At 39.4% G+C, this 26,580-nt stretch overlaps 1 protein-coding gene across 1 annotated transcript in view; it reads right to left on the minus strand.

Annotated features, from left to right (window-relative positions):
- The window catches only part of slc35f3b (solute carrier family 35 member F3b), a 66,824-nt gene extending 43,217 nt beyond the window's left edge, over positions 1-23,607 (minus strand). Inside the window, exons 1-2 of the mRNA XM_061745019.1 lie at positions 23,444-23,607; positions 21,991-22,205 (exon numbers count right to left, since the gene is read on the minus strand). Coding sequence (XP_061601003.1) covers positions 21,991-22,205; positions 23,444-23,541 — 313 coding nt within the window. The 5' untranslated portion in view covers positions 23,542-23,607. The remainder of the gene's footprint in view (positions 1-21,990; positions 22,206-23,443) is intronic.
- Positions 23,608-26,580: the final 2,973 nt, after the last annotated feature.

The raw sequence follows: 26,580 nt of genomic DNA on the forward strand, positions 1-26,580 counted from the left end.
ATATATATATATATATATATACATACATGGTCTTTGCACGAGTTGTGTCACATGTGGACTCATCCAGGGACATGATATCATGGTTAAAACTGCAAATCAATTAATGCAAGAAAACAGGAAGTCACTAAAAAAAGTAACACTAGTAATGCTCAATGTAATACCAATTCAATACTTTTGACAAGGAGGAAGGAAAGCACAGTTATTTTTATATTCTCAATTTTGCTTATTTTTTTAATTTACAACCTTACGTAGATTTTTTTTTCATGTGAAACACAATTTTCATATGTAAAGATAATATCCTGTTAAAATTATAAACGATAATGGCTGATTTGCCACAATGGATTAAACTGTGTTTATACCTGTTAGTACAGATCTCATGGATTTTCATCCTAATAAGAAATATAGAAACTAATCTAAAGAGAAACAAGGAATATGGTCATGGCATATGAAAAAAGAACAATGTTTTCCAGCTCAAAGATTTAAATTGTTTTAATCATAATAAAAATGATCCTGTACAGATCTTGTAAGTAGCTAAATACAGCATTAAACAAATAACAGCACATAATAAATTCCCTATATCATTATCTATTTAACAAAAATACATGAAAATGCAGAAGTTGTGTGTATAAACTTTGTTCAGCATTTCAATCTGGTTGAGACACAGCCTTTGACTGGTCCATTGCAACACCTTGACTCTTCTTCTTTTCAAGTACTCTGGTATATATTTGACAGTATCCTTTGTCCTGCTGCATCATCCATTAATAGATTTTGTTAATGTAGTTACAGTCAAGTTTTAGATTTTGAGGAGATGGCCTCATATTTGACTCAATAATACTTTTGAAAGATTTGAAGTCTGCACTTAGTGTGTGTTTAACATTAGTTCTTAGAGTGGTAACTGTTGCTTGACTGTAGGTATGGAGTGTTTGTGCTGACAGGCTGTGTCTTCGTCTCACCAAACATGGCAATATGCACTATGGCTAAACCATTCTACTTGGGTGCCATCTGTCTGAAATACATTCTTCCAGACAGTTTGTTTGGACGTAGCTTTGCAAATGTAGGCCACACTGTCATGTTATTTTTTTTAAATGAGGCTTTCCTCTGGCAACCCTTTCAACAAGCTGTGGGTCTTTTTATGACAATATTATCAAGAACTTTGACCTGCTAACTGAGGCACGTGGAACCTGTGTCGTAGCTCTTAGATTTTACGTTTCTCTGACTGAGCATTGTAAGGCATGACCTTGGGGTGAACTTTTAGAAGTGCCCACTCCTGGGACAATGTCTTTTTAAAGGATTTTTGGGCACCAGTGGACTGTATGTGAAAGTAGGGAGTGAAAGAGGAAAGATGGCAGAGAGTGGCACAGCTATGATGAGGAGGCTTCCAGCTGGCATACTTGATCTTTCTCACTGTAGAGTAATGGACTCTAAATCATCTGGAAATGGCCTAATCCTTGCATATTGGCGGGCAGCAACAAATGTTTCTCCAAGATCATTGCTAATGGTTTTGGTGTGTGGCATTTTGTTAAATACTTGAAAGCCTGAGATCAGAAAACAGCCAAAACCTTTTCTTTAGTAGAGGTGGTCACACTTGCTGATGATCAGTTGATCACATGGTGTGAGGTTAAACTTTTTCCAGAATAAAGAAAAGGAGTTTAGTTTCCTTCTATTAAAGGGGACCTATTATGAAAAACAAGTTTTTTCTTGTGTTAACATATATAAAGTGGTCTCCCCTCACCCTGCCAACACAGGAAAGATGAAATCCAATGAATTTCTGCAGGGTCTGTTCACCCCGCCCGGCTGAATCTTCCAGTGTCATGTGACTTCTACGAGCCGTTCAGAATCAGCTCCTGTCCTTACCTAAGGACGGGAGCAGATTTCCATCGGCCGGCCTCCGCTGCTGAAACCACGCCCACAACTCTCTCCGACGGCTGGAGCTTCAGCCATTGTTTAGAAGCGGTGACTGTTTCCACAGCGAGGGGACAGTAAAAATGAGATTTTGCATCGACATACACCCTCATAAAAGGATCAGTAGCAGCAGTACGGACCCGGCAACTGCACACATTTTTTTTATGTTATTTATATTTGTCTACAAGTATGATCTTTGCATGGGCTAAGTATTTAGCTTAGCTCCGGAGCACCGGAGGCCACATACCGGGGCCCCTCATCGGACCGGACCGGTGAGGGGCCCCGGTGGCTCTATTGGTGCCGTAATACATTTTTCTTCTGTTCATGGTTTCAGATCTTCCAAGCAATGCACCTGAAGCTGTTCAACGACACATTCAGAACAAATGCACGGTCCTTCCTTGAGCCAGCAATAGTGCATACATGTTATTTATATACAACTTATGTTCTTATTTTTTTAACAATAAAGTTGCCATTTGTGAAAATTCAGTGTTGTGATTTCTTTACAGTTAACATGATTCATTTGTCTTGTAACATATGAAATGATGAGGAATCTGAGTAAATAACTGTGGTGTACCTGTTTAGAATTAAATTAAATCTTCCTGTGTGAAGACGAGGTAACTAAAGGTTGATTTATGGTTCCGCGTTACACCAACGCAGAGCCTACGGCGTAGGGTACGCGTCGATTTAACGCAGAACCGTAAATCAGGCTTTAAGATCCGTTTCCACCGTGTAACTGAATGAGAGCGTCCGACTATCGCGTCGAGCTGCGTGACATCGGACGCTCTCTGTCCACACTGAAACTGTTAAACTCGCGGCCAGTTAGGACAGTCCAATACAAAAAAAATAAAGCAATGGATTTTATTTTGTCGCAGAAGCTTCTCGCATGGGACACGCTTTGTGTACGGAGCCAGCTGCTCTGCCCAGAGCAAGGTTTTGTTCCCTCCCCTGCTACACGTCATTCAGGGAGCCAATCAGCGCAGAGCCTCATTATCATAGCCTCCCCGCCCTTAAAATGAAGCACAGAAAAAGGGGTTGGAAGCGGTAAAACTAGAGACATGGCCAAGAGGCTGAATTTCTGTTTTATGTAGAAAAAACAAGCTTTAGATGGTTTTTAAGACATTCAAGGCCTGTTTAAAATATACATTAAATGCCATAATAGGTCCCCTTTAAAGTTTCTTGGGATGACCTCGACATGGATGACTGTCATTTGAAAATCTTCCTCAGTTCTAACTGACTTGTGACACTCATGTGAGGACAGTAATGTCCACATTCTGCGCAAAGGAGACAGTTGGTGTAACAGAGGATCCAAAGATGTCGCAGTTTTTCTGTGGCAGTTTTGGCTTTTATCACAGTTTTTGTATTTAGGTTCCTGTTTTATTTTGAAATCCCATGTCCTTGTGTTTAAGTTTTGTCTTGACTTCCCTTGTTCCCATCTGCCCTGATCGTTTGCACCGGTGTCTCATCAAGCCCTCTGTGTATATCTTGTGTTGTCTTTCCCACGGAGTACAGTACTGTGGATCTGTACTGTTCTCACCACCAGGTCTCATGTCATGTTTATGGTTTTTGTCCCATTCAGGCTCTTGTTTGGAATCCTGCTCAGCAGCGCTTTGGTTTTTGAATAAATCATGTTTGTTGTTACTCCTGTCTCCTGCATCTGGGTCCTACTCATCCAGACCCTGACAAAATGAGCCATCTACTCTATGTTCAATGAAGCCAACATAAAATAGAGGTGGTGGCCTCAGTTTCCAACTATCCAAACTTACCAATCAGCTTCAGATTTCCCCACATGAATTTACAGCCTTTCACACCTCGATTCATGTGATCCAAACACCTCACGTTTGATCATAGAAGCAAAGTAGGATAAGACAGGTTTTACAAGTGTTCTTAGTTTTTCAAATTGTTTCTATATTTAGGCATAGTCTTTGTTCAGTGAATAATGACGTGGTGTCATTTTTCATGTGTTGTTTGACCTCCGAACTGAAAAAGAGTGTACTTTATTCTTCGCACCACTGTCTCATATATAATCTACAGCAAGTGGTGTTCTTTGCATATCTGGGGCATGTGCATGTTTCTGTATGTATCAGAGCAGAAGAAGAGGTTTTCATGCACTGCTTTGTTACAAAATATATTACATCCACACGTTTAAAAATCATCATGAATTAAAATGGGGATTAAGAATTTAAAATTGAGTCTTCACTGAATTTCCCATCTTCCCTGAATTTTTTATATAACACAATCGATCCCTCAAGCGGAAAAAATGTCCTTTCCCCTCCCTCCTTCAGAAAAAGGGGCTACAAAATGTGTGAGTGAAGAAAAAAATATGTATTGTTTTAACACTTTCTGGACAGACAGGAAATCCAACCTCTAACATTTTGCTGGGAGGCAACCAGAGTACCCACTGTACAGATCCTGCAGCTCGTGGCTGACAAATTGAAAAGGATATTGCTAGGAACCTGGACGGTAACTACAGGAGGAGCATCCTTCCATTAAAGTTGGAAATACAGGACTTTTTGAAGACTCTCCTTCACTTCTGATGCATATACAAATCTGTCTCCCTCGGCAGCGTCATGGGACATGAAGGATTAGACAAATCTCCATCTTTGTAATAGATGGTGCTATGGAAACTGCTGACATAGTGGTGGACTGATAAGAGCAGTGAACACGAGTAAAATAATACACCTGAGACACTGCACCTGGGTTATCCTGAGATTCTGTGATCTGACTCGTTTTTGCTTCAGCATAATTGAAACTGGCAGCACAGGCAAAAAATGACCATGTGGTAAATAATTCAACTCTGGGGACCTGCTCAAACACCTCCAAAGGAAACATACAAAAATTACACTGTGAGGTGCAAGTCCCCATCAGAAAAGAGCAATATTTGTTGAATGCCAAATGAAAACAAAGGGTTCAATCAGACTGCTATACTCCTATCATCAAAAAGCCTCTGATCTGTTCGTTTCTGTCTTTGAAGTCATGACCAACAAGCTCACTTTCAGCTCTGATCCAATTGGTTTCTGATCAGTTAACAGCGTTTTCCATCCTCTGCAGCAGCAGGTGCTTGGAGACTCTTCAAAAAGCCAAGCAGGTGTGCGTGATGTGCCTAGTGCAAAATTCATACTCTTTCTCTTCTCCACCACAAGCTCAAATACTGAGAGCATCCAGGCAAATAGTGAACAGTCAGCAGAAATAGGACAGAAATAGAATGTGATGCCCTTGTGCTCTCAAAGCACAGCTCTATGTGTTGGAAATTTGGTAATTTATTATTCTTCTGAGAGAATTTCCCACGATATGGAGGAGTTCTCATTATATGGCGTAAGCAACATGGATAACTGAGTTGTTTCATTGCAGTAATTACCCTGAATTCACACTGAAGCCGACAAGAGAGGTCCACTAAATATGAGTTTTATTTTTTTGTACATCAGATTAAAGTGCTGTTTGGATGTGAAATTATCTTTGAAAAAGTGTAAAGAGCATCTGAAGATTTTTTAATTTTTCATTTTTGATGTTGGCTGTGTGTTTCTACTCTCCTTGTTGCTAACATGTGTAACTATAGTTTTGTTGGATTCAATAAGTAAAAACTGTTCATGCCAAGGTTACTTTACACCAAAAAATTCCAGTTCCAATAGTGTTCTTTACAATAAATATTTAAACATTTCAGGCGAGTAACTGCATGGCCAGATGATGGAATGTATTGAAAAGCCCAGTGCTCATACAAATATTACCCACATATGAATCCTTGGATGTACTGTATATACAGTAATCACAACCTCTGTGCAGTTTGAAAACATGATATTGTATATTGTCTAACATAGCACCAGAGTTTGTGATGTTGAAACCAGTGTTGCCAGATCCAGCTGATGGTTTCAAGCCCAAAAGCTGTGCAAAATCTGCCAGCATGCAAAAGAGAAAAAGAAAAGAAAAGCAATCAAGACTGTATTTTTGTTTTGGTATTTTTAGCAATTCACATACAGTACGTAAGTATTTCATAAAAAAATGAATATTTTTTTAAATGTTTAACCACAACAGTTAACCACCACATAGTCAAAGTCACTTGCCTGTGGTGCATATTTACAGTCCCACAGTTGAACCAAACCATAGACAACTCCTTGCCAAATGAGAGCATCAAGCACTCACCGGTAGACAAGCGACTGTGAATAGATTGGCTTGTAAATGCTTGTACATATTTTCAAATTGCTACATATTTGTAGGGGCTACTGGCAAACTGATACAGACAAAGTTTGTTTGAACACATCTGAATAACTACATTTTTACCCGCAACACTCACTGCAATACGAAGCTTCTGTATAAACATTCAGCACCTTTAAAGATCATGAGACCCCAGTTTTACTGACCCCGACCTACAATTTTCTTCTGCACTTGGAAAAGAGCTGAGATATCCTCTAAACTTTGTGGTGGATGCTACAGTTAACTGCTTTGTCATGTCTGTTTAGAAGGTTTGCTCTGCCAAACAGTGAGGATCACTGCTTTCTCCCCTTTGTTGCACACACAGTTCTGTAATGTTTGCACACAGAAACCCATATATATGACTTGATTTGTAGATTGTACAGTAGTTAGTAATGGCACAAACAGTGGCCTGTGCATTTGTCGTATTTGAATAAGCATTGTGATTGAGTTTTGCTCTGTAAATGTAGTTGGCTGAAGGATGTAGACAAGTCAATTCCCTGAGGGAGGAGAGGAGGTTCAAACCTCCATGGCTCCTTCTGCATTCCCCCATTGGCTGTCGGCTCTTATCCACATCCACAACTCCCTTAATTGCCTGTTTTCCGAACCCAACACTGAATACTTTGTGTGCTGGGGGCTGGGGGTTATAATAATGACTTATTGTGACATCTATGGGGAAGACTTGCTCCCTCAGCTATAACAGCTCTCACCCACTGACTGCTGCCACATCCTAGACCTAAATTAAATCTACACATTAAACCATGCAAAAACATTTTTCTCACTGAAAATACCCTAGTTCTGTCTAGGAATCAAGTGACCCCAATACTCTGACCTTAAATAAAACAATTGTACAATAAAATAAATTTGCAAAAATAGGTTAAAACATACATTTTCCAATGATATCGGTCAAAATCTACACAGCAAAAATGTAAGTATGATGCTGATAATGCTAAAGAAGAGTTTTTACACATTTACAGCTATCTTGGCTAGGATTTGTAGCCATCCTCCTACATGTCAACTTGACCCCATCGTGCAAGACTCTAAGCCATAGACCCGTCTTTTGCACCAGGGCACTACTTTTTTTGCACTACTTTTATTTTCATTCCACTGTATATATTGTTTATACTTTGTAATTATATATTTTTTACTTTTTATTCCTCTTTTACTGTGTGTGTTGTGTTTACTGCTGCTCAAAGTGAATTTCTCCACTGAGGGATAAATAAAGAACTATCTAATCTAATCTAATCTAATCTAATCTAATCAAATCAAATCAAATCTAAACACATGATAATTGTTTCCTTGGGTTCAGGGAAGGTTCTCACTTACTCCAAGCAGGTTGAGAACTACTGGCTGGTCCTACTACTTCTCTTCCTGTCTAAGGTTATTGACAAAGTGTTAACATAAAGGTCTTAGAGTTCCACTCTCTGAACCTCCCAGACACTTATCAGTCTGGCTTCAAAAGAGATCACTCCATTGACACAGCTCTATTGTCTGTGAAGGAATCCTTGAGAGCAGCTTAAGCCAAAGGTCAGTCCTCACATCTTTATTCTACTAGACCTACCAGCTGCCTTCAACACAGTCATCACTGTATTCTGCTGTCAGTCCTCTTGGATATCGGCATCTCAGGCAAAGTGCTCCCTTGCTTTGAATTGTACCTCACTGGGCGTTCATTCACAGTGTCATGGCCAGAACAGACAAACCAAGTCTGATTGACTCCCCACAGGGATCCCCAAAGCTTATTGCTGGGGTTCCTTCTGTTTGTGACCTACACCACTTCATTGGGCCAGGTCATCTACTTGCATGGGTTCTTGTATCAGTACTATACAAAAACAAAACAAACCAAAAAAAACGACTATGCAGATGATACCCAGATTTTCATGTTATTCCCACCAGATCACCCTACCATCTCAGTAAGGGTATCCACCTGCCTTCCTGACATCTTTTAATGGATGAAGAAATTAGATATTGGCCATCCTTGCACATCAATCTATCCATAAGGATTTCAAAATCAACATTGCCTCTATATTTATCATACTTTCCAAAGTGTTTGAAAATCTAGGTCAGAAACAATAGCCAGTCATTTTCTCTAACCAGGTTGCAGCTTTTGCGCGGATGTGCCATTTGCATTATACTACATAAAGAAAATCAAGCCATACCTAAAACTATACCACCCAAGTCCAGGTGCAGGCCATGGTTATGAACTACCGCAATGCTCATCCGGCTGGTCTTCCTGCTTGCATTGGAAAACTTTTACAGATGGTCCAGAACGTGGCGGCACATCTGTTTTTTATTGATCCTAAAATGCTTTGTGTCACTCCATCGCTCATTAGCTTGCATTGACTAACAGTAGCAGCTCGATTCAAATTTAAGTCACTTTTGATATCCTACAGTGTGATATTTGGGTCGACTCCAATGCACCTCAACTCAATTATACAGGCTTACACCCCAGGCCATTCATTATAGTCCTCACAGAAATGTCTGCTGGCAATGACATCCCTGCGAACAAGCCACATTCAGTCCACACAGTTCTCACAGACGCTGGTGGAATGACCTGCCAAATACTATCAGAGCAGGGGTGTCCCTCTCTATCTTCAAGAAGTTCGTGATGACACATCCTTTCCTCCTTCATCGTCTATTCTAACTGCCTAACAGAATTAAAAGAATCTAACCCCACTTTCCTTCACACTTCTCTATTTAAGGTGATTTCTCTGGTTGTACTCTGGATTGTGTTTTCTGCTTGCATGTAATTGCAGTTTTTCCTTTACAAATTGCACTTATGGCGTCCTGTAAGTCTCCCTCAAGCTTCTGTCGTGATTGTGTTCCATTGTATCTGAGTCATTTTGGATGGTTGCTAAATTCAATTTAGTGTTACATAACATTACTGTTTCACAGTAAAGGTTAAAAAACTGTATAATCACTGTATTTTTCTAATGTATCTCGCTGTCTAGATACTCAGGCAATATGTATCATTATGTGATGAGCTATGCACTCAACATGATGAAGTTGATGTTGATCCAGTCACAAACACCTGTAAGGAGGAGGGACACATTATTCAACCCACTTCCATGGCTGGATATCTGTGCTATACAAGGTTTGCAGCCTTTTTCTTGCAAATGGCTTGGCTTGGTAGTTAAAAGCATGCTTAAAAAGCATGTTATTTAGAAAACACAGTAGAATGGTTTATACTCCTTCTGGTGTCCGGAGGGTGAATTTCTCTTCATATCACTTGAACACAGACATACACAAAACAATAAAATAGACAAATAAAGGCTTCTCAGAATTTCTTTTTCTTTTTTTCCTCAAATCTCAGCAGCCAGTATCACATTGGTCTCATACACACAGACTCCCAATCAACTCAGCCAGAGAGGTCCAAATCCCATTTTCAACCTGAAGGCCTTATCGCTAAGCCCTCACGGACATTACTGACATCACAGCTGTAGTGCATGGATGGGTTTATGAAGACTTAAAATGATATTAAAAGAAAAAAAAAAAATATGAAAAGGCAGAAACACTCACCGCCAATATTTTCTAGGGAAAAAAAACACACAAGAAAAAATTGCATAGGCCCACTCCCAGTATTTATTGGACATATGCTACTGTAGGACTTTTGTTTTTCTATTTATGAAAGACTTGCTGCTTGTAGTTAAACCTTTCAGAAAAATGCAGAAGAAGCCATGATTTTAATAAATCCTCTTTTGAATTTTCATTGAAAATGCAAAGAAATTAAAAGGGGACCTATTATGGAATCTAATACCTATTTTAAACAGGCCTTGAATGTCTTAAAAACAAGCTTTTGATTTTTTTTGCTAAATAAATTAGAAATTCAGTGGATGGATTCACTGGATGGCTCATCCAGGCGGCTGTACAGACACTGCAGAATTTGGTTGCTTTCCTCCTCTGAGTTGGCAGGCTGTGGGGAGACCACTTTATATATGTTAAAGCAAGATAAAACGTGTTTCTCATAATAGGTCCCCTTTAACAAACATGCTATAAAGGATGTGAGCCCCTTGTAGCAAATTATTGTCACTAAAAATAAACGTATCATTAGTATTCTTCTCCACACCACCCAAGCTTCGCTTGTGTAAATTGATTTTGAGGGCAGGGGGGCAGGAAAAAACTATGTTTGTCAACAATTTCAAGATGGATTTTTGTTCAAATCCATCAGGACTGCCGGCACATGGATTCATACTGACATGTGCACGACTTCCATAAGAATAAATTGTCAGCATCTTTGAACAGGGTTTCCTCAATCTTCATTACTGGTTATGGTTGTTGTCCTTTTGTCTGTTTTGAAAATCCTTTCTCACTCCTAACTCATACCATACAAACTTTGAAACAATAACTTGCTATTCTATATACTATACCAATTTTAGTACTTTCAATCTCCTAAATAGATCCCGTAATTACTTTCGTTGTTCTTTTTGTCGAATGATTCCTACTGGTAACATTACTTTCATAGACCTTGTCACATACTGGATTTATCACAAAGTTACATGACAATAAAATGTGATACAATGATGTAAACCCCTCAGTCCTATAAAATCTTAACTAACACAGCAGAGTCTTGGAGGTAAAGTCAACAGCATGATTTGAACAAAAAGCAAACTGTCCACAGTCTGGTACTACTCAGGGACGATGGAGTGAATGTGACAATGTTTCGATGTACCTGTGGTTTCCAAAATGACGACAAACTTAAATATAAGTGATTTAGCATTTCACCCAATGTCCGTAATTTGTCTGTAAGTGGAATGGGAGAGCCAGTTTGACAGGAAACACAACCGCTTTAGTGCTGATGGAGATTCATGCACATGTTCAAAATACCCAGAGGATGCACCCCAATCTTCTTTAATTATGTACAATATTGCTGCATTTAAATGTGGACCACTTGCCATGTATCTTCATCTGGGGGGGATGGGGGGAATTAAGCACTGCACCCGTTTCACCAAGACATGGCTGCAGGAACATATTCTGAATTTGAACACCTCTATGCCCAGCTGTCACACTGTACTGGAAACAGAGACTGCTAACAATGCAGCAAGGCAGAAAGAAGAGGTTGTTCACAAACAAATGGTGCATCCTGAATGTGTCACCACCCTGAAGGAGCATGCCCATACTCTGGGATATTGAACTCCTGGCTGTGTGTACCTCATCCAAGTCATTTACTGAGAGATTTCACAGATATAAGTATACGTTGCTTTCTTTCTGGCTCCTTTTAAACTTGGTTTCATAGATCTTTTTATTTGTATGGTAACACTGGAGAGAGTGTTGGCATCATTTGAAGTGGCTGTCATCCAAGATGACTGGTAGATGTCAATAATTGTTATACATTGATACCGGACTAATAACCCATAAAAACAAACAAACAAAAGAATAACATCACAGATCAAAAGGATTAAAGTTTCTGCATATTAAGTGTTGTGTAAGTATTTGTCCACTCTCACCAATTTTAGTCATAAATAATCAAGAAACACATGATACATTTCCTCACGCAGAAGCTCCTATCATAGGCATACTTACTTCTAATAACAAGATGTAGATTTATTTATGTTGTCCTTGATTCAATTTCTCCTTCTGGCTGATCTGCTTAGATGGTGCAAGGCTTTTAGTCACTCCCAGACATTAATAATGTACTGTAGTTCATCAGTGTCAGTGCACAGGAATGGTCTGACATGGTTTCATATGCTCGTCAAGTACAAAAAGGAAACTATTGCAAAATCATGTTGTTACACTTCGCCATATCTAGCAGTAGATGAAACTATTTTATGAAACCCATGCTGTTATAAATGAGAAAAAGTACAAATGTCAGACCATTAAATGTGATGCACCGTGTCAGCACGGACACCTGGTGGTACAAAATTAGAAGGTAGCGTGACCAGGTGTTGCAGAAGTATGTCAGGCACATAATCGTCTGTCATCCCTCCTCCTTATAAAAAATACCCATAAAGAACCTAAGAAAACTACAGCATAAAGCAAGTGGAAGTAGTGGAGCGATGAAGTATGTTACTATGGCTTTATTTTTGCAACTAGCAGTTCTATGTAATCCTAATACGTACTGGTGTGGTAAAATAATGCTGAGTGGGGTTATGCAGCTGCCAGATTCAGGAGGTCACGCTGTAGGAATCAGTCCATTCCTTTGAAATTATTGATTAAACTACATGCAATGTGAAGTCACATTGTATTATTATGTAAATTTCATGCGGATAAAGTTCTTAAAAGGCTGAATATTACCCCGACAATTAAAAGTACAACTGTTTCACTGCTTGATTGAACATGAAATCATTTACAAGTAATTTTCTGTATCAATATTTAATCTCCAGTAAAGTGATATCTGGTATATTAAAGCAATCTGTAAAGTGTACAACAGAAATGTACAAGACTTTACAAAAAATTGAAGCAACAGTATTAAAAAAAACCCAATTTAATATAATAATGAAATAAAATGGCATCAATGCAACCATCAACATGATTTGTTTTCCCTATAATATTGCTCATCGTCGGGGAAAAAGTAGTGGGATTAACAGAAACGTTAATTAACACTTGAAAAGTGAGTCACACACTCTTTAATTTCCGCCCGTGGACATAATGACTCACTAGTGCTGGTGAGAGTGCTGATGTACATATTCACTCGCTGTTCACAACATGCTCGTGCCCTGTGCCCTGAGTTGCTGGTGAGGTAAACTGACTCATTTGGTCACTGGTAAGTTATAACAATAATGTTTCTATTTTTTAATTTTTATCTGAAGGACCGCACAATGATTCATGTATTTTTCAGTGGATGTGATGTAAATACTTTGTTTTTTCTGTTCCAAGCGCTTGAGTCCCACACATGGCCTTGCTGCTAACTGGTCACTAGTGGGAATCACACTACCTCAGTTTAGGATATTCTTAATATGTTTTGCAGTTGTTTCTGCTTCCTGTCATTAACTTAGATCAACATTTGTTTTGCTGTTTATTTAGTCATGTGTTATTTTCTCTCTCCTGGTAAAATGGTTCAAAATCATCAATCAGCATCCAAATAATGTCTTTATAATTATTTATGATTCTAGTCAAACAAAAATAAACATCTTATATTAAAATATTCCATGGATTTAAATATTTGAAGCACAGTCGCTATCAATAAGCAAATAATGGACACAAAGTTCATAAAATAAAACCAAAATATAAGCTGAAAGATGCCAAGACCTTGTAAAGCAGGGGATGGCAGAACTTTTAATATTACCTATAATGATTGGAGGAAGGTTGCCTTGTTTTAACGCTGAATTAAGCTCATACAACCTTTAGGGAGCCCTCTATAGTTCCACGATGAGAACAATCTGTACGGAAGGTAAATAACATGCTGCATCATTAACTCTCCCAAACCTCCCTCTCAAACCCTAGCTCAACATTTGATGTGATTTAGGGAGCAGTTGGTGAGGAGATGTTCTCTGCATATGGTTAAAAAAAAATGTATTTAATTATGAAACACGTAGAATCCCATATCCTAACTTTTAAATGAAAAGCAAGCTGTGTCCACACTTGCAGCCCTGACAGAAGCACCGTCATTGTAAGCTATAAACTCACAAGCCTGTTTCATGTCCAACGGTAATCAAAGTTGGAGCTGATGAATACTGAAGGGCAGTTTCACTGAATGGCACCTAAACACTCAAATCCCCACTGTGGGGCGGAATAAAATGCGCTTGAGTTTGATTTCAGTTTGAATAAAATCTAAATCCAGTAACCTTTCATTTCATAAAGCAATGCATTATTTTTTCAAACAGCACAGATGCTTTTTCAAAAGTCTCACTTCTTTCATCTTCAGGTCTGGGAAATGGCCTGAGTTACATTTACTTCCTCCATGTAATATTGACCGTTATCTGTGTAACAGAGTCATATTTTGAGTGTCAAACCTTTGCACAGTTAAACTAGCTAGTAGCAGATGGGGAACTTATATTCCGGTATGTCAGTGTTTCGTAAGGATTGTCTTATATCAACCCAAATAAGCTTTCTAAACACTCTTACATTTACACTTTGCTCTTGCTGTTGCAGAGCGCTGCTCTTCTGTGCCCAGCACCAACCCTGATGAGCCACGTGTGACCACAGCGCGCGCTTGATTAATTACCCAGAGGTAGGAGTCATCACTTCACAACTTCTAATTAACGGCAGATAAAAGGAGTGAGGAGGTGAAAAGGATGTGGCATTAAACTGCCCGCATTTCCATTTCAAGGAAGACTGAGCCCTGAAACAGACTCCTAAGGCTGAAATCCAGTTTTTATTATGCCTGTTTCGGGTATAATTTCTGAGAAAAACAAAGCACTAACAATATCCAACTGAGGCGAGTCTTGAGTATTTCAAAATCTACACTCGGTCTCTTTCATGTGTGCTCAAAATGCAAAATTGTTCCTTGCAGCACTTCTGCAAGAGGTACTGAAGGCGTTTTTCTAAGAGATATCAAATCCCGAGGTAATACCGAATGTTTGTTGCAATATAGTCTCAAGTCTTGCTCGCTCTTCTGCCGCCACCCTCCCATCTGCAATAATCTCCACCGCCACGGATGACAGAGAGAGCCAAGTGGTGAAGATTATTACACCATTTAGGATGACACGGAGAGCAAAGGCAACACTGTGATACACAAGATCGGAGGTTTTCTTCAAAGTGCCACAGCTGATCTGCAGCCCCTCCAGTCCAATAAGTGGACGAGGGACTTCAGCAGCAGGTGTGTGATGATCTATGCATCCTCTTCAATTATACATGCCATGTTATGCAACAGAAGCAGCTGCTGCACTTGTGAGAGTAAAATGCTTTCAAACGCACTTGTACAGAAAACCTTAAAAACATAATTTGGAGAGAACATGAAACAGGTCACAGTGTTTATTAGGGAATGTGCTGCCAGTTGCTGACAAGAAGTATAATAATTTTGTTACCTTAGCTTCAAAAACTGTAACAGTGGCCTCCAAAACTGCTTCTGGTAATTTTCAACAAATGTGGGCCATTTTGCATCACCAAAAGTGTTATTACTTAACAATATAAGGATACTGGCTCAAAGGGCTCCGTTTGAAATGTCTCGAGGACGGATTTATGTGGTGGTTCTTCTCTGTGTTGACTTCCCAGTCCCTTTGGCTGACTGGGAGCTGAAGCAGGATAATTTGCTGTCCGGTTCTTGTGCACTTGCAGAAACAATGCCTCGGCTTCTTTAGTTACATACATAAATAACCACAAGTGGAAAAAGACAGTACATCTAAATGATCCCATTGTGGCAGCACGTCAGATGTTGGCATGTGCTCATGAATATACATGCCCCAATGTCACACAACCCACTTACATAAAACTATTAACTATTAAAACTATCCTAACGTTAAGATTCAATGGGTATCAGATTTTTTAAAAGTTGTTATAGCTTATCTATGTCATTAAAAAAAATGTAGCAGCATTTTAAAAATGTATGCATGAAGAATGACCCAGAGCTAAAAACGGCAGTGTAATCATTTCTCTAAACACTGTGCCGCCTCATTTTTTTCCTTATCACTTCCTTGTCTCTTTGTAGATGACTGTGTGCATGTGACCCTGAAGAAATTGGAGTTTAATAGCAGCATCCATAAATGATCTTGCCTCTCGACTGCACATTAACAGGGCTTGTGCATTGCCGGTGTGTGCAGTTGCTTAGCTTGAATAATGACTACTGATATGACAGAGTTAGGAGGCTTCATTTCCAGGCTAATACACACTTCTGATAATAACGCTTCACACAGCGAACAAAGGGATCGAGCGGCGTCTTTTGCAACTAAATGAAGTAATGACTTTATCTCTGCGTGCCTTGCCACCACGATCACCTCATCCCTTCCAGAAACAAAACACAATAAAACCATGTGTAGTCAAAGGGAAAAAAAGCTATTTAAAAAAACAAAAAAGTTGCTGCTTTACACAATGGAGATAGTGTTTAATGAACAAAGGAACAAAATATGATCTAGAAGTCACAACAATGTAATGTAGGTACAGTTGTTTTGTTGGGTGATGAATTAGGTGGCTACTGCGCTCCACTTGGTCCGGAGTGGTCTTGTTGCACAGCGTGCGTTCAAAAGCAACCATCTAAATATTGTTGCTGCAGACCTATTGCACTTTTCCATGGCAACGGTTTACCCCTGCTGAACCGTGCATGCAATCACCCAGCATGAAGTCAACAAAGCCTCGAAGAAAAACAACATCAGTGTTGATCCCAAACTGTCCACAGCCCTTAGTCACAAGATTCAAACGATTAGCTACCAACATCCAAATGTCTGAGACCATAGGACACCTACTTAGTACCTGTGTCCGTGGCCCGGGGATCCACACAGTTTATAGTTTTAATGTTGAAACTGAAGGAAAAATGGGAAATGGGAATAAATAGTCGATCAGCATTTTTTGAGGTCACAAAAATCCTTTAGGTTTTATTTTTATTTATTTACTTTTTTCATTTGCATTCATTGCCGTGCGCGACTGAATACATTTCCAAAATTACTTTTCCAAAACTGCAAGCAATATCCTTGAGCTTGTATGCCTGCCTCACTCATCATTCGCTGAACAGGAACATTGGTTCAAATTGGAAATTTTGCTCAGACATAATGTGAGCCAGGTTCATCCATAAGGTGCTGAGTAAGCCAGAGGATGTATCTGCATAACTACTCCCAATCTTGCTCCTCGCCTGGAGCTGGCGTGAAAACAGTCCTCTGACAGCTACCGTGCCCGTCCTTCCCAGCTGTTCCCTGACTGCCAGCAGTAAAGCTGTACAGGGGTACGGGCCTCATTCAAACCTGCTCCTTTGTTGTGTCTCACCATGCCCAAACCTTCAGCTAAAAATAGAGTCCAACCTCATTTCACGCCTCATGAAGAACTAAATTTGCACCGGAGGGGATGCTGTTTGTGATAGGGCAAGTAATTTAGGAAGAAAAAAGGGAAAAAGAACAAAGACTGTCTGATAAACAGTTGTCTCTTAGATGAACTTTAAGAGACAATTTATCAGATGAGAGGAGCGGCCTTATTTAAGGGAACATTGTTCTTATCCGTGGAGATAATGTAAAATCAGCCTAGATTTGTCCTCAGATTTCACTAAAAAAGCCTTGATTGGGCCAATCAGCTCAGCAGGCAGCAGATGAAGACCAACTCTGCTTTCAAGGTCATGTTTTAAAAAAAATAAACGTTTAAAACTTTGAAGAGACGCAGATTTTACAGATATAAGAAAAATTTAATGAAAGAAAAAGTTTGGGATCATATTCAAATGCAGGAAAACAGGCAGCAATAAGACAAGGCTGCAGAGAAATAAGAGAAGTCCCAGAGTCTGGGAACTTAGGACATTTATTCAAGTGATGTACACAAAGTGAGTCCAAAGAGTTACCAGGAAACGCTCCAAAAACCAAACAAGAGTAAAAGGTATGAACAGAGACCAAAGACAGACACAAACCAGGAGACGAATGTAGATTATCAACGAGGGGACGTGAAAAAAACAGGGTAGGTGCCAAAGTTTCAAGCTTTTTCACACTTAAAAGGATGCCTTGAAAAAGGTCTATGAACGAAACGTTGGCCTAATAAACAAGTGTACGGTGAGAAGAAGGTGTGCGGGAGTTTTGTTTTTAAATTTGGCTGCAGCTTTCCTCCTCCGACGCACCTTTCTGCAAATCCGGTGTGCAAAAAGTTTTCTACTTTGGATAAGCTTTTTCACACTACCATATATGGAATCTAGGTTTCCCCGTTCCTTTTATGGGAAAAATAGAATAATTTAGATCAAGGTAATACCCAAACACAGGCAGTTGAAGATAATTAAAGTATAATTCATAAAAGTTTTTGTAAAAGCTTTTTTCATGAACTCTGCTAAAAAGAAAAGTGATGACTCACTCACTTCCTTGCTTTTTCTTTTTCCTGCATTTTACAGTACTTACACGCTCGGTTTCCTTTCATTTCAAATTCTAATCAGTCTCAAAGAAGGACAAGCATTTGTGTGTGTGTGTGGGTGTGTGTGTGTAGAGAGAGAGAAAAGAGTAATGTCACATAAATCTTATTATCATGTAGAGGACAAAGTGGGTACATGGTACTGAGATGGGCAGGCTGAAGTCACAGCTGAGGACAAAAAGGACAAATCTGCCCGATCGATCAATTCCTTCCACTGTGATAAAAGACAAAATGTGACCTTAATGCTGTTAAAAGTTTGATTGGGAAAGTAGCTCACTGAAAGACGTGACTTGTAATGTTAGATCAGTTTCACTCGTACATTCAGAGGGCCTAAGCTTCCATGAACACACAAACTAACTCACCCAGTCTTGTTTGACGGCGAGCTCCTACTCTGACTTTGTGGGAAACAGCGCCCGTTTGGAAAGTTAGGTAAGAAACAAAGTGGTATCTCTTTGTACACAACTTTATGAAAATGGCTACTTTCTGCATCAAACCCTCCACTGTTAAGCATTAACTATTACTGTTCAGTTATCGGTGAGTCCTAAGTGGTCAAGTTTGTTTCAGTGTGTGTGCGTGCGTGCGTGCGTGCGTGCGTGCGTGCGTGCGTGCGTGCGTGCGTGCGTGCGTGCGTGCGTGCGTGCGTGTGTTAGAGAGACCTGAGGGCGGATTCTGTCAACTTGCAGCTGTTTGCAATGCGTGCAACTTCTGTCACCACAAAACATTGCCGCAGAAAGGATATAAAAGGTTTGCTCACTCGGCCTATTATATATGTTAATATCCCTTGCAACTGCTTTGTTGGAAACACAGGAGAACTCGTCACACCATGATGCCCAAACACACAGAAAACGATGAAACGGTGCAAGTGGTCATGAAATATTTAGCATGTAGTATTTCTGCTGTCCACAAAGAGTTCAGTCAGTCACAGACTCATCTCAAAGGCTGTATTCACTTTTTTTTCAAGGTAAATGTTTTCTTTTCTGAATATGATGATAGTTTTAAATAAAGAAACCCTCAATGTATTACATTTGGTGTAAAATGTCTGCACACTTTTGGAAAAATTGATATTTGTAATGATGGGCATTAGGGAGTACTATCCATATCATCTAGGTCCCACTATGTTTCCACTCAATAATAAATAGTTACTTGTTTGAAACACAGTTCATAATAAGGTATATGAATTATCATGATGTAGACTGGGTTTTACCTATAGTGACTCGAGGGAACTCGTGTCACTTTGAAATTGATGCCAGCTGTACACTGTCCTGTGGTCTGATCAAAGTGTGAAATTGTTTTTGGAATAACGCTCATAAAGAGCAGAAGGACCATGCAACCAGTTCCTACTGTTATGGATCCAAATAGAAAGCCTGGGAGGCTGTCATCTGCTGTCACATTATTAGAACTCTCAAGTGTTACACACTCTGACGTCATTCAGCAGTGTTTAGTTCTCAATAAAGGCAGCTTTAATAAAAGAGTGTGTGTACTAAACATTGACCAAAAATCCTTGGACCCTTGGACCATTATGAAAATAAAGAAACAAAAAAATGAAGATCAGAACAGATGAAATTCGATACCAAGCGAGATTTGCACTTTCAATGCTCCTCAGAATGTTGTTAAAAACAAGGTGATGCAACAGAGTGGTAAACAAGCTGCTGTCCCGCCGTCCCTGGAACCTGTTGATGGCACACGAATCATACCAAACAAGCTTAAAATGTCTTCACTTTCATATTTTAATATGAGTCTTTTAATTATTTTCAGTTAAATATATGGTTTAATCTTAACAAATAATTCTGAGTCTGATTATTCAAACATTTAAAACGGTACACCCGTTCTTTAGTGGAACTTGTGCAACATGCAAATTTAATCTGCTTCCTTTTAATATCTCTAAAATGCCATGATTTTCCAAACAGTTTGGTTTCATCTGGAGGGCTTTGTCTGCCTAAAGCCCCATCTTCTTTACTTCAGTAGGTACATTAAGGGTTTTTGAGTTTTTGAGTGTCATTGTTTGTGCTCTTCTTCTTTCTTTTTTTTTATCCACATCATGTTTTCGCTTTGTTGTATAGTGCTCTTTTTTGACCCATCAGTGCAGATTGCTGTAATTACCTGTGACTGATGCATTGCAAATGCCCTGCAAATGGCAGAGAAAAGCATCGTGTATTTTTCATCATATTTAAACTTTTTCGTATCAGTCATCTCACCTAATGATGATAATAATGATGTGTTTCCATAGAGATTGTTATGGCATATTCCAGCTTGCATGTCCTCATCACATCACCAGTTATTAGTGGAAAAAAGCCGAATTGAAATATAAACAGATGGTGTCCAGTTCTGCAGAGCTCAGGCACCAACAATAACAATTAGACAAACAGCAGAGTGACGGTCATTGTGTTTTTTCATGATAAATCAGCCTCATGGCCATTTCAGACGAAGCTACAGACCAGGTGCAATGAGACTGCGATCCATCACAACCAGCAGCCAAGATCAGCTGCAGCTCAGAGAGTTAACGTTCTGCACAAAATAAATGCTAAACTACTGGAGTGATGCAGAGAAGGGAAATGAGAAAGAAAAATAAGTGACCCTTTATTTATTCAAATAATCAGTTGATTAAATCACCATTCTCGCTGTCAAACTTCAAGTTCCAGAAGTGCAAGTGCTCACACCGTGTTCAGCAGAAACAGAGGTTTTGGTAACAACCTCTTAAAGTAAGAAAGAGTGAGGACTAACATTAAAAAAACTCAATGAAGAAAATTGTCACTGACACCACATGCATTTCATAATTTGACATGTTGTTTGCAGATCACAAACTGCACAGAAGGAACAGTGATAATTGCACCAAGCTTGAGAATTATCAGGTTAGTGTAGTGGATAAAAGGATGACAGTGCCTTTAAAATATTAGCACCCAAACTGTCTACATGTGAAGGAGCACAAGAGATGGACATTTACCATCTTAGGTAATGTGTGAAACCTGCAAATGCTCACAAACTGGCACAGTTTATGGAGCCCATATTCACCAACTCCATCCACTCAAAATCCAGTTTACAAAATGAACCCATCATGCAAATCAGAGTAAACAACCGTGTTGCCCTTTGTGCAGACTCAATTTCCTGTATTATTGGTATAAATACTTCTAAATCATGTGAAGCCCAGACAGAGTCTGATGTTGCAATACCTCAACAGTCCATGCACCCATGGGTGCCTGCCCTTCATGCAGGGGCGTCAATTGGGTATGGCAAGGTATGGCAGCCGCCACACCTTGGCTTCAGGGGGAAATGTAAATGTTTGTTTTTTTAAATACATTTATGGAATTACTCTGTGTCCATTTGTATTGATTATTTTATGACTTAATACATATAGAATAACTACAAATGCAAATCAGAACAACATGATCGATTTCACTAGTTATTATACACTGCAAAAACTCAAAATCTTAACAAGAATATTTGTCTTAGGTTTCTAGTTAAAATGTCTAATTTTTAGTAAAAAAAAAAATCTCATTACATTTAAGACAAGACTCAAAAAACAACCATTTTCACCTGTTTCAAGTAGATTTTCACTTAAAATAAGTGGAAAAATCTGCCAGTGGAACAAGATTTTTTTGCTTGTAATGAGAAGATAAATCTTGTCCCACTGGCAGATTTTTCTACTTATTTCAAGGGAAGATTTACTTGAATCAGGTGAAAATGGTCAAATAACAAGTTATTTTTCTGGTGATGAATCTTGTTTTAAGTGTAATGAGATTTTTTGACTAAAAATGAGACATTTTAACTAGAAATAAGACAAATATTCCTGGTAAGATTTTGAGTTTTTGCAGTGAGCGAGACTGCATTTGAAAAAATTCCAATTTTCTTAACCACACAGATAAACTACTGTACATAGCAGACTTCTGTGATGAATATTTGCTGGACGTGTTGATTGATACTCTAGTTAATGTGACTCGTAACCTTGCCATACCTTAGCTTCCACTGAATTGACGCCACTGCCTTCATGGGAATGTGGCGGCTCAACTGACTCACTTTTGTAGCTTGTACTCCAGGGCTGGTATCCATAGTAGCCGGTGATTCTCAAAATCCTCTCCTCTATGGACGCGCTGTTGATGTCCTCCACGGAGCGGGAGGACTTGAGGTCCTCCTTGATGGCCTCGTCCACCACCAGGTACTTGAGCTGCCGGAGCTGAGGGCTGATGTCCGAAAGCCTTCTGGGGCTCACGTCGGGCGACTTGCGCATCCCGCTGGGAATTAAGAGAGAACAAGAGGTGGCAGTGTTACAAGAGCGACTGGGCCCGCTTGACAAAGGCAAGGGGAGCCTGCTGGGAAAAACCTTGTCTTTGGGGAGATGTGGGACTGGGATCGCTCTGTGGCTGAACCGGGCGGGGAGTCGGTGGTGCGTCAAGGGCCATGTGCGGCACAGAAAGCCTCATCCTTAGTGGCCCTGCGGCCGCCGCAGCAACAGTGTGAGAGACACTAAGCCAAAGTGACTGGTCCTGCAATTGTATACCATGCATCCCGGCCTGCAACTCCTATTATGGGCTTATCTGGATTTTTGCAACTAATGAATCGATCATGTGTGATTTGTAGAGATGGAGAGGCAACACTTGTGACAGCTCCGGGCGTCGAGGGCGCGCTGGAGCGCAAAAACTGCAGCGCGCTGCGCTCTGCACGGCACTCCATCAAACGCTATTCTGTCACGCAAAGAAGATGACAAAACCCCTATTTAGCAGGTAGAAAAATAAAGATAATAAAAAAGAGGAGTTGAAACTCATCTGTTGTACCTAACACTGTTATAAGACCGTTGCTGTGCCAAAAAGTCCGTTGAGCGACAGCGCTAAAACGTCAGATTTTCAGATTATGAAGCTCAAGAATGAGATCAAGTCATATTTAGGAAGAAACAACTTTTCATTAACTGTACTTGGCCTTCAATCAATTTTTTGGCAGGTGAAAATGCCTATTTTGTGTTGTAATGGTCCTTTTAAAAGAGTTAAAAGCAATCATGTGAGCTCTAGTGTTTATATTATGAAGCTCAAGAACGAGATCAAATCATATTTAGGTAGAAACAACCTTTCATTAATTGTATTTGGCCTTCAATCAATTTTTGGCAGGTAAAAAGACCCATTTTCAGGAGAGAAATCAGATTCTGGCAGGCAATCACTTTTTGGCACGACACCGTCACATGTGACGATAGTTTGACCACTCAGGGAGTAAATCGGTATGGAAAATGTCTTCATGTGGCCCCAACCTGGTAAAAAAAAACCTCTATAATCAACAGTGACTCCAAAACTTACGATTCAAAGCAGAAGCCAGTAAAAATATACAATGTCAATCACATTCATATAGAAAATAAATACAGCTCTAGAGCTCCACTTCACATTTACTCAGTTTACTTACTCGGTGCACACCTGAAATCAGGTGCGCAACAGGTACCTCCTCTCCGTTACCCGCAATGCGTTTAGTAAAAGTTGAAATGTCTTACATGGGCATTAAAGTGGTAGGGGGTCCAAGGTAACACATGCAGTCCCGGTGGGGCCGCCCGACCCGGTCCCACACGGTGCCCTCTCCATCCCCGTACATCCTGGACACCAAGCGGAGCAGCTACTGGGAAACCACGGACATCCACACGAGCGCACGCAACATCATCCCGTTCATTTCCACCACTAACCAGACAACATATGCCCGCCTGCCCAGTAGTGCTCTCTGTTTCAGCGGTAACGGGGAGCGCTCTGCCCTGGATGATGCTGCGCGCCGGAGTCACTGCAACAGCGCCATCTACCGGATTCATGGCGAGTGTGTTCCACTGCTTGTATCTTTTGTGCTTTAAAGCCTGATTTATGGTTCCGCGTTAAAACGACGGCGTAACCTCTGCGTTGGTGTAAGGCGGAACCATAAATCAGCCTTTAGCCACATATTTATCTGTGTCTTGGAGTGGTCTTCAGAAATGTGTCAGTAATTAATTCAAATTAATTATTATTATATTATATATTATATATATATAATATTATTATTTATTTATATATATATATATATATATATATATATATATATTAATTATATATTATATATATATTAATAATTAATTTTAAAAAAGGATAAAAAAAGAAATGAAAATTCATCAAGATCATTAATTTTCTTATTAATATTACTGCATTTTTCATATCCTGTGAAAAATATGACAGTGAAGTGTTAGACAATTTCAGTTTATAAATTGAGATTTTATTTTTCTCTGGAATTTTATTAATAGATAGTATTTACTTTTATGGTGTGTTTTATAGGCACAAATGATCCTGCCTATATTCTTTTTTCATTGAATACGATTGTTGTTGATCCTCCATCATTTACACAGCAATGATTTAAGTGCCTTTTGGGGAACAATAAAGCAAAGTACCCCTATTGGTCATTTGACTTTATTATTCAGGCTGTCCGGATGGCTCAGGATGTTTGCCAGCAAAGAGGTGAAACACACTGCTTTCATAAAACCTGTTTTCCCCAAACTATTGCTGCAGATGTATCGAGCCCCTGGGCTTTTTTTTACTCAATCATTTATCGCCTGCTTCACATGAAGAGTTCCCCAAAATTTCAAGACAATAGCTGGGCCTGTGTGTATTTTGGTTTTCTCTGAGCAGTTGTAGAAACAGGACTACATCTGCTCAGGAGAACAGAATAAAAGACAAACGCAGGGTTATAGTTGATTACGTCCAATCAGAGCTCCCAGTAATGGGGTAATTATGTTCTCCGGTGGTGATTTCATCAACTAGGAATCAAACAATTGGTTTCGTCTCAGTACAGAAGAGTGAGTTGTGTGAATGCTTCTCTTTGAGAAGAGTCCTGGACGTCATTAAGATTTTAAATAAATGTAGATTTATTGTACAGAAAACTTCTTGCCATTACCATTATCAGCTTAAATATGATCTATTTCACAGTAATTTTGTAGTTATCTATGAAGTTTGACAAGTCTAGGATTAGCATTAATATTTGTCTTTCCTATAAAGAAATGATAATCATTTAGATACCTTGTATGAAAGAGGTGCTGATGTCCATGTATCCCGGGTCTCTGGTCCACTCGCTGCATTGCGTCGACATTGTGTGAGCTCCTGACTGCAGAGCTCTGAGGGTTTTTGAAGACAAGTTCTGCATGGATCAATGACCAGTCACACCTCACACATCCACGGGGGTGAAGGTAAATGAGCAGTGGGGGTGGGGGTGGAGGGGACCTGTGCTTACTCAAGCGAAAAAGGGGTGTCTAGTCATCAACCGGCGGGTCAACACCTCATATCGACAGTCTAAGGGAGGAGAGGATCAAGTTTGTCTTGCATAATTCTCCTCTCAACTTCACAGCTCAGCCAAGGCTAAATTGATTCTCACTGTTTGACTTTCTTCTCTGCCAAAATGCATTCATGAGTGAGCGCTGCCTCTTGCTCCTCGGAGACCCGGCTCATATATATGAAAACAGTGATTCTAAAGGAGAGCTCATACATTCACATCACCCACTGGCTGATCCAGCACACCCTGTTCCACTTCTGCAGACTTCTAGTAGTGATCTAATTGGTGCCCTCAATCTAAATCCATTTCTAAATATGGATGTGAGATGAAGTGAGAGCCAGAGCTCAGGGCCAAGAAAAATAAAGTGAACACAGAGGGCAGGCCAAGTTTTTAAGCGAAACGACACTCTGGGTATAATTACGCGTGTTAACCAGATACAGCAGATCTTTCAAACAATGTTTGAACCAACTTCCTGCCATTTCATCTCTCTAGCAGACAATCCTGTGTAAAGCCTGCCACTTTAAAGACTAGGATGTGTCTATTTATCACTTCTGATGGTCACTTGTTCTTAAATAATATGGTATCTCAATGTATTCTGTCCGAAAATAAACCATTCATTCATTCATCTCCAGTTTCCTCACAGATGTGTTGGATTTGATTAACTCGGGTAATAATTATGACGGCAAAGATAATTACTGCTACAGTGAAGACAGCAGTAATGCAGATATATATATATATATATATATATATGTATATATATATATATATATATATATATATATATATATATATATATATATATAGAGTATAATAAACTGAGTATAATAAATTGTTAAGTATCCTTATTGGTAGAATGCCTTTTATGTGATAAAAGAAGTAGTGGCTACATAACTACGTGGCTACATGTCCTAACTGATATGTCTTTTTTCTTTCAGGACTGAAATGCAAACATTTATATTACATTGACAGGCTGTATAAAAAGAGCTGAACAACCCCCTGGTGCTATCATCCAAAGGTCTTCTGAAGTGTTTTGACACTGTCCTCTCTCACTTTATGGCGCCATATTTTAAACAGGAGGCCCTGGAGGTCAGTGAAAAAGCTGCAACTTTTTATACTTCCACTTTCAACCCAGAAGCCCAGTTGCTGCTTGATATTGAAAAAAAATAAAAATTAAAAAAATTAAATTACTGAAAAACTGAAAATTAATGAAAGTCACAGTGAGTACAGTATGGACCAAAAGTTTGGACAAAGTTCCCCATTTGTTTGAATGTGAAGGTGTGTTCAAACTTTTGGTCTGTACTGTATGTTTACATGCACTAACAGAAAGTCGAATTATTGCCTTAATCCGACTGA

This window comes from Cololabis saira, chromosome 17 (genome assembly GCF_033807715.1).
Source record: "Cololabis saira isolate AMF1-May2022 chromosome 17, fColSai1.1, whole genome shotgun sequence".
In the NCBI taxonomy this organism is placed as follows: domain Eukaryota; kingdom Metazoa; phylum Chordata; class Actinopteri; order Beloniformes; family Belonidae; genus Cololabis; species Cololabis saira.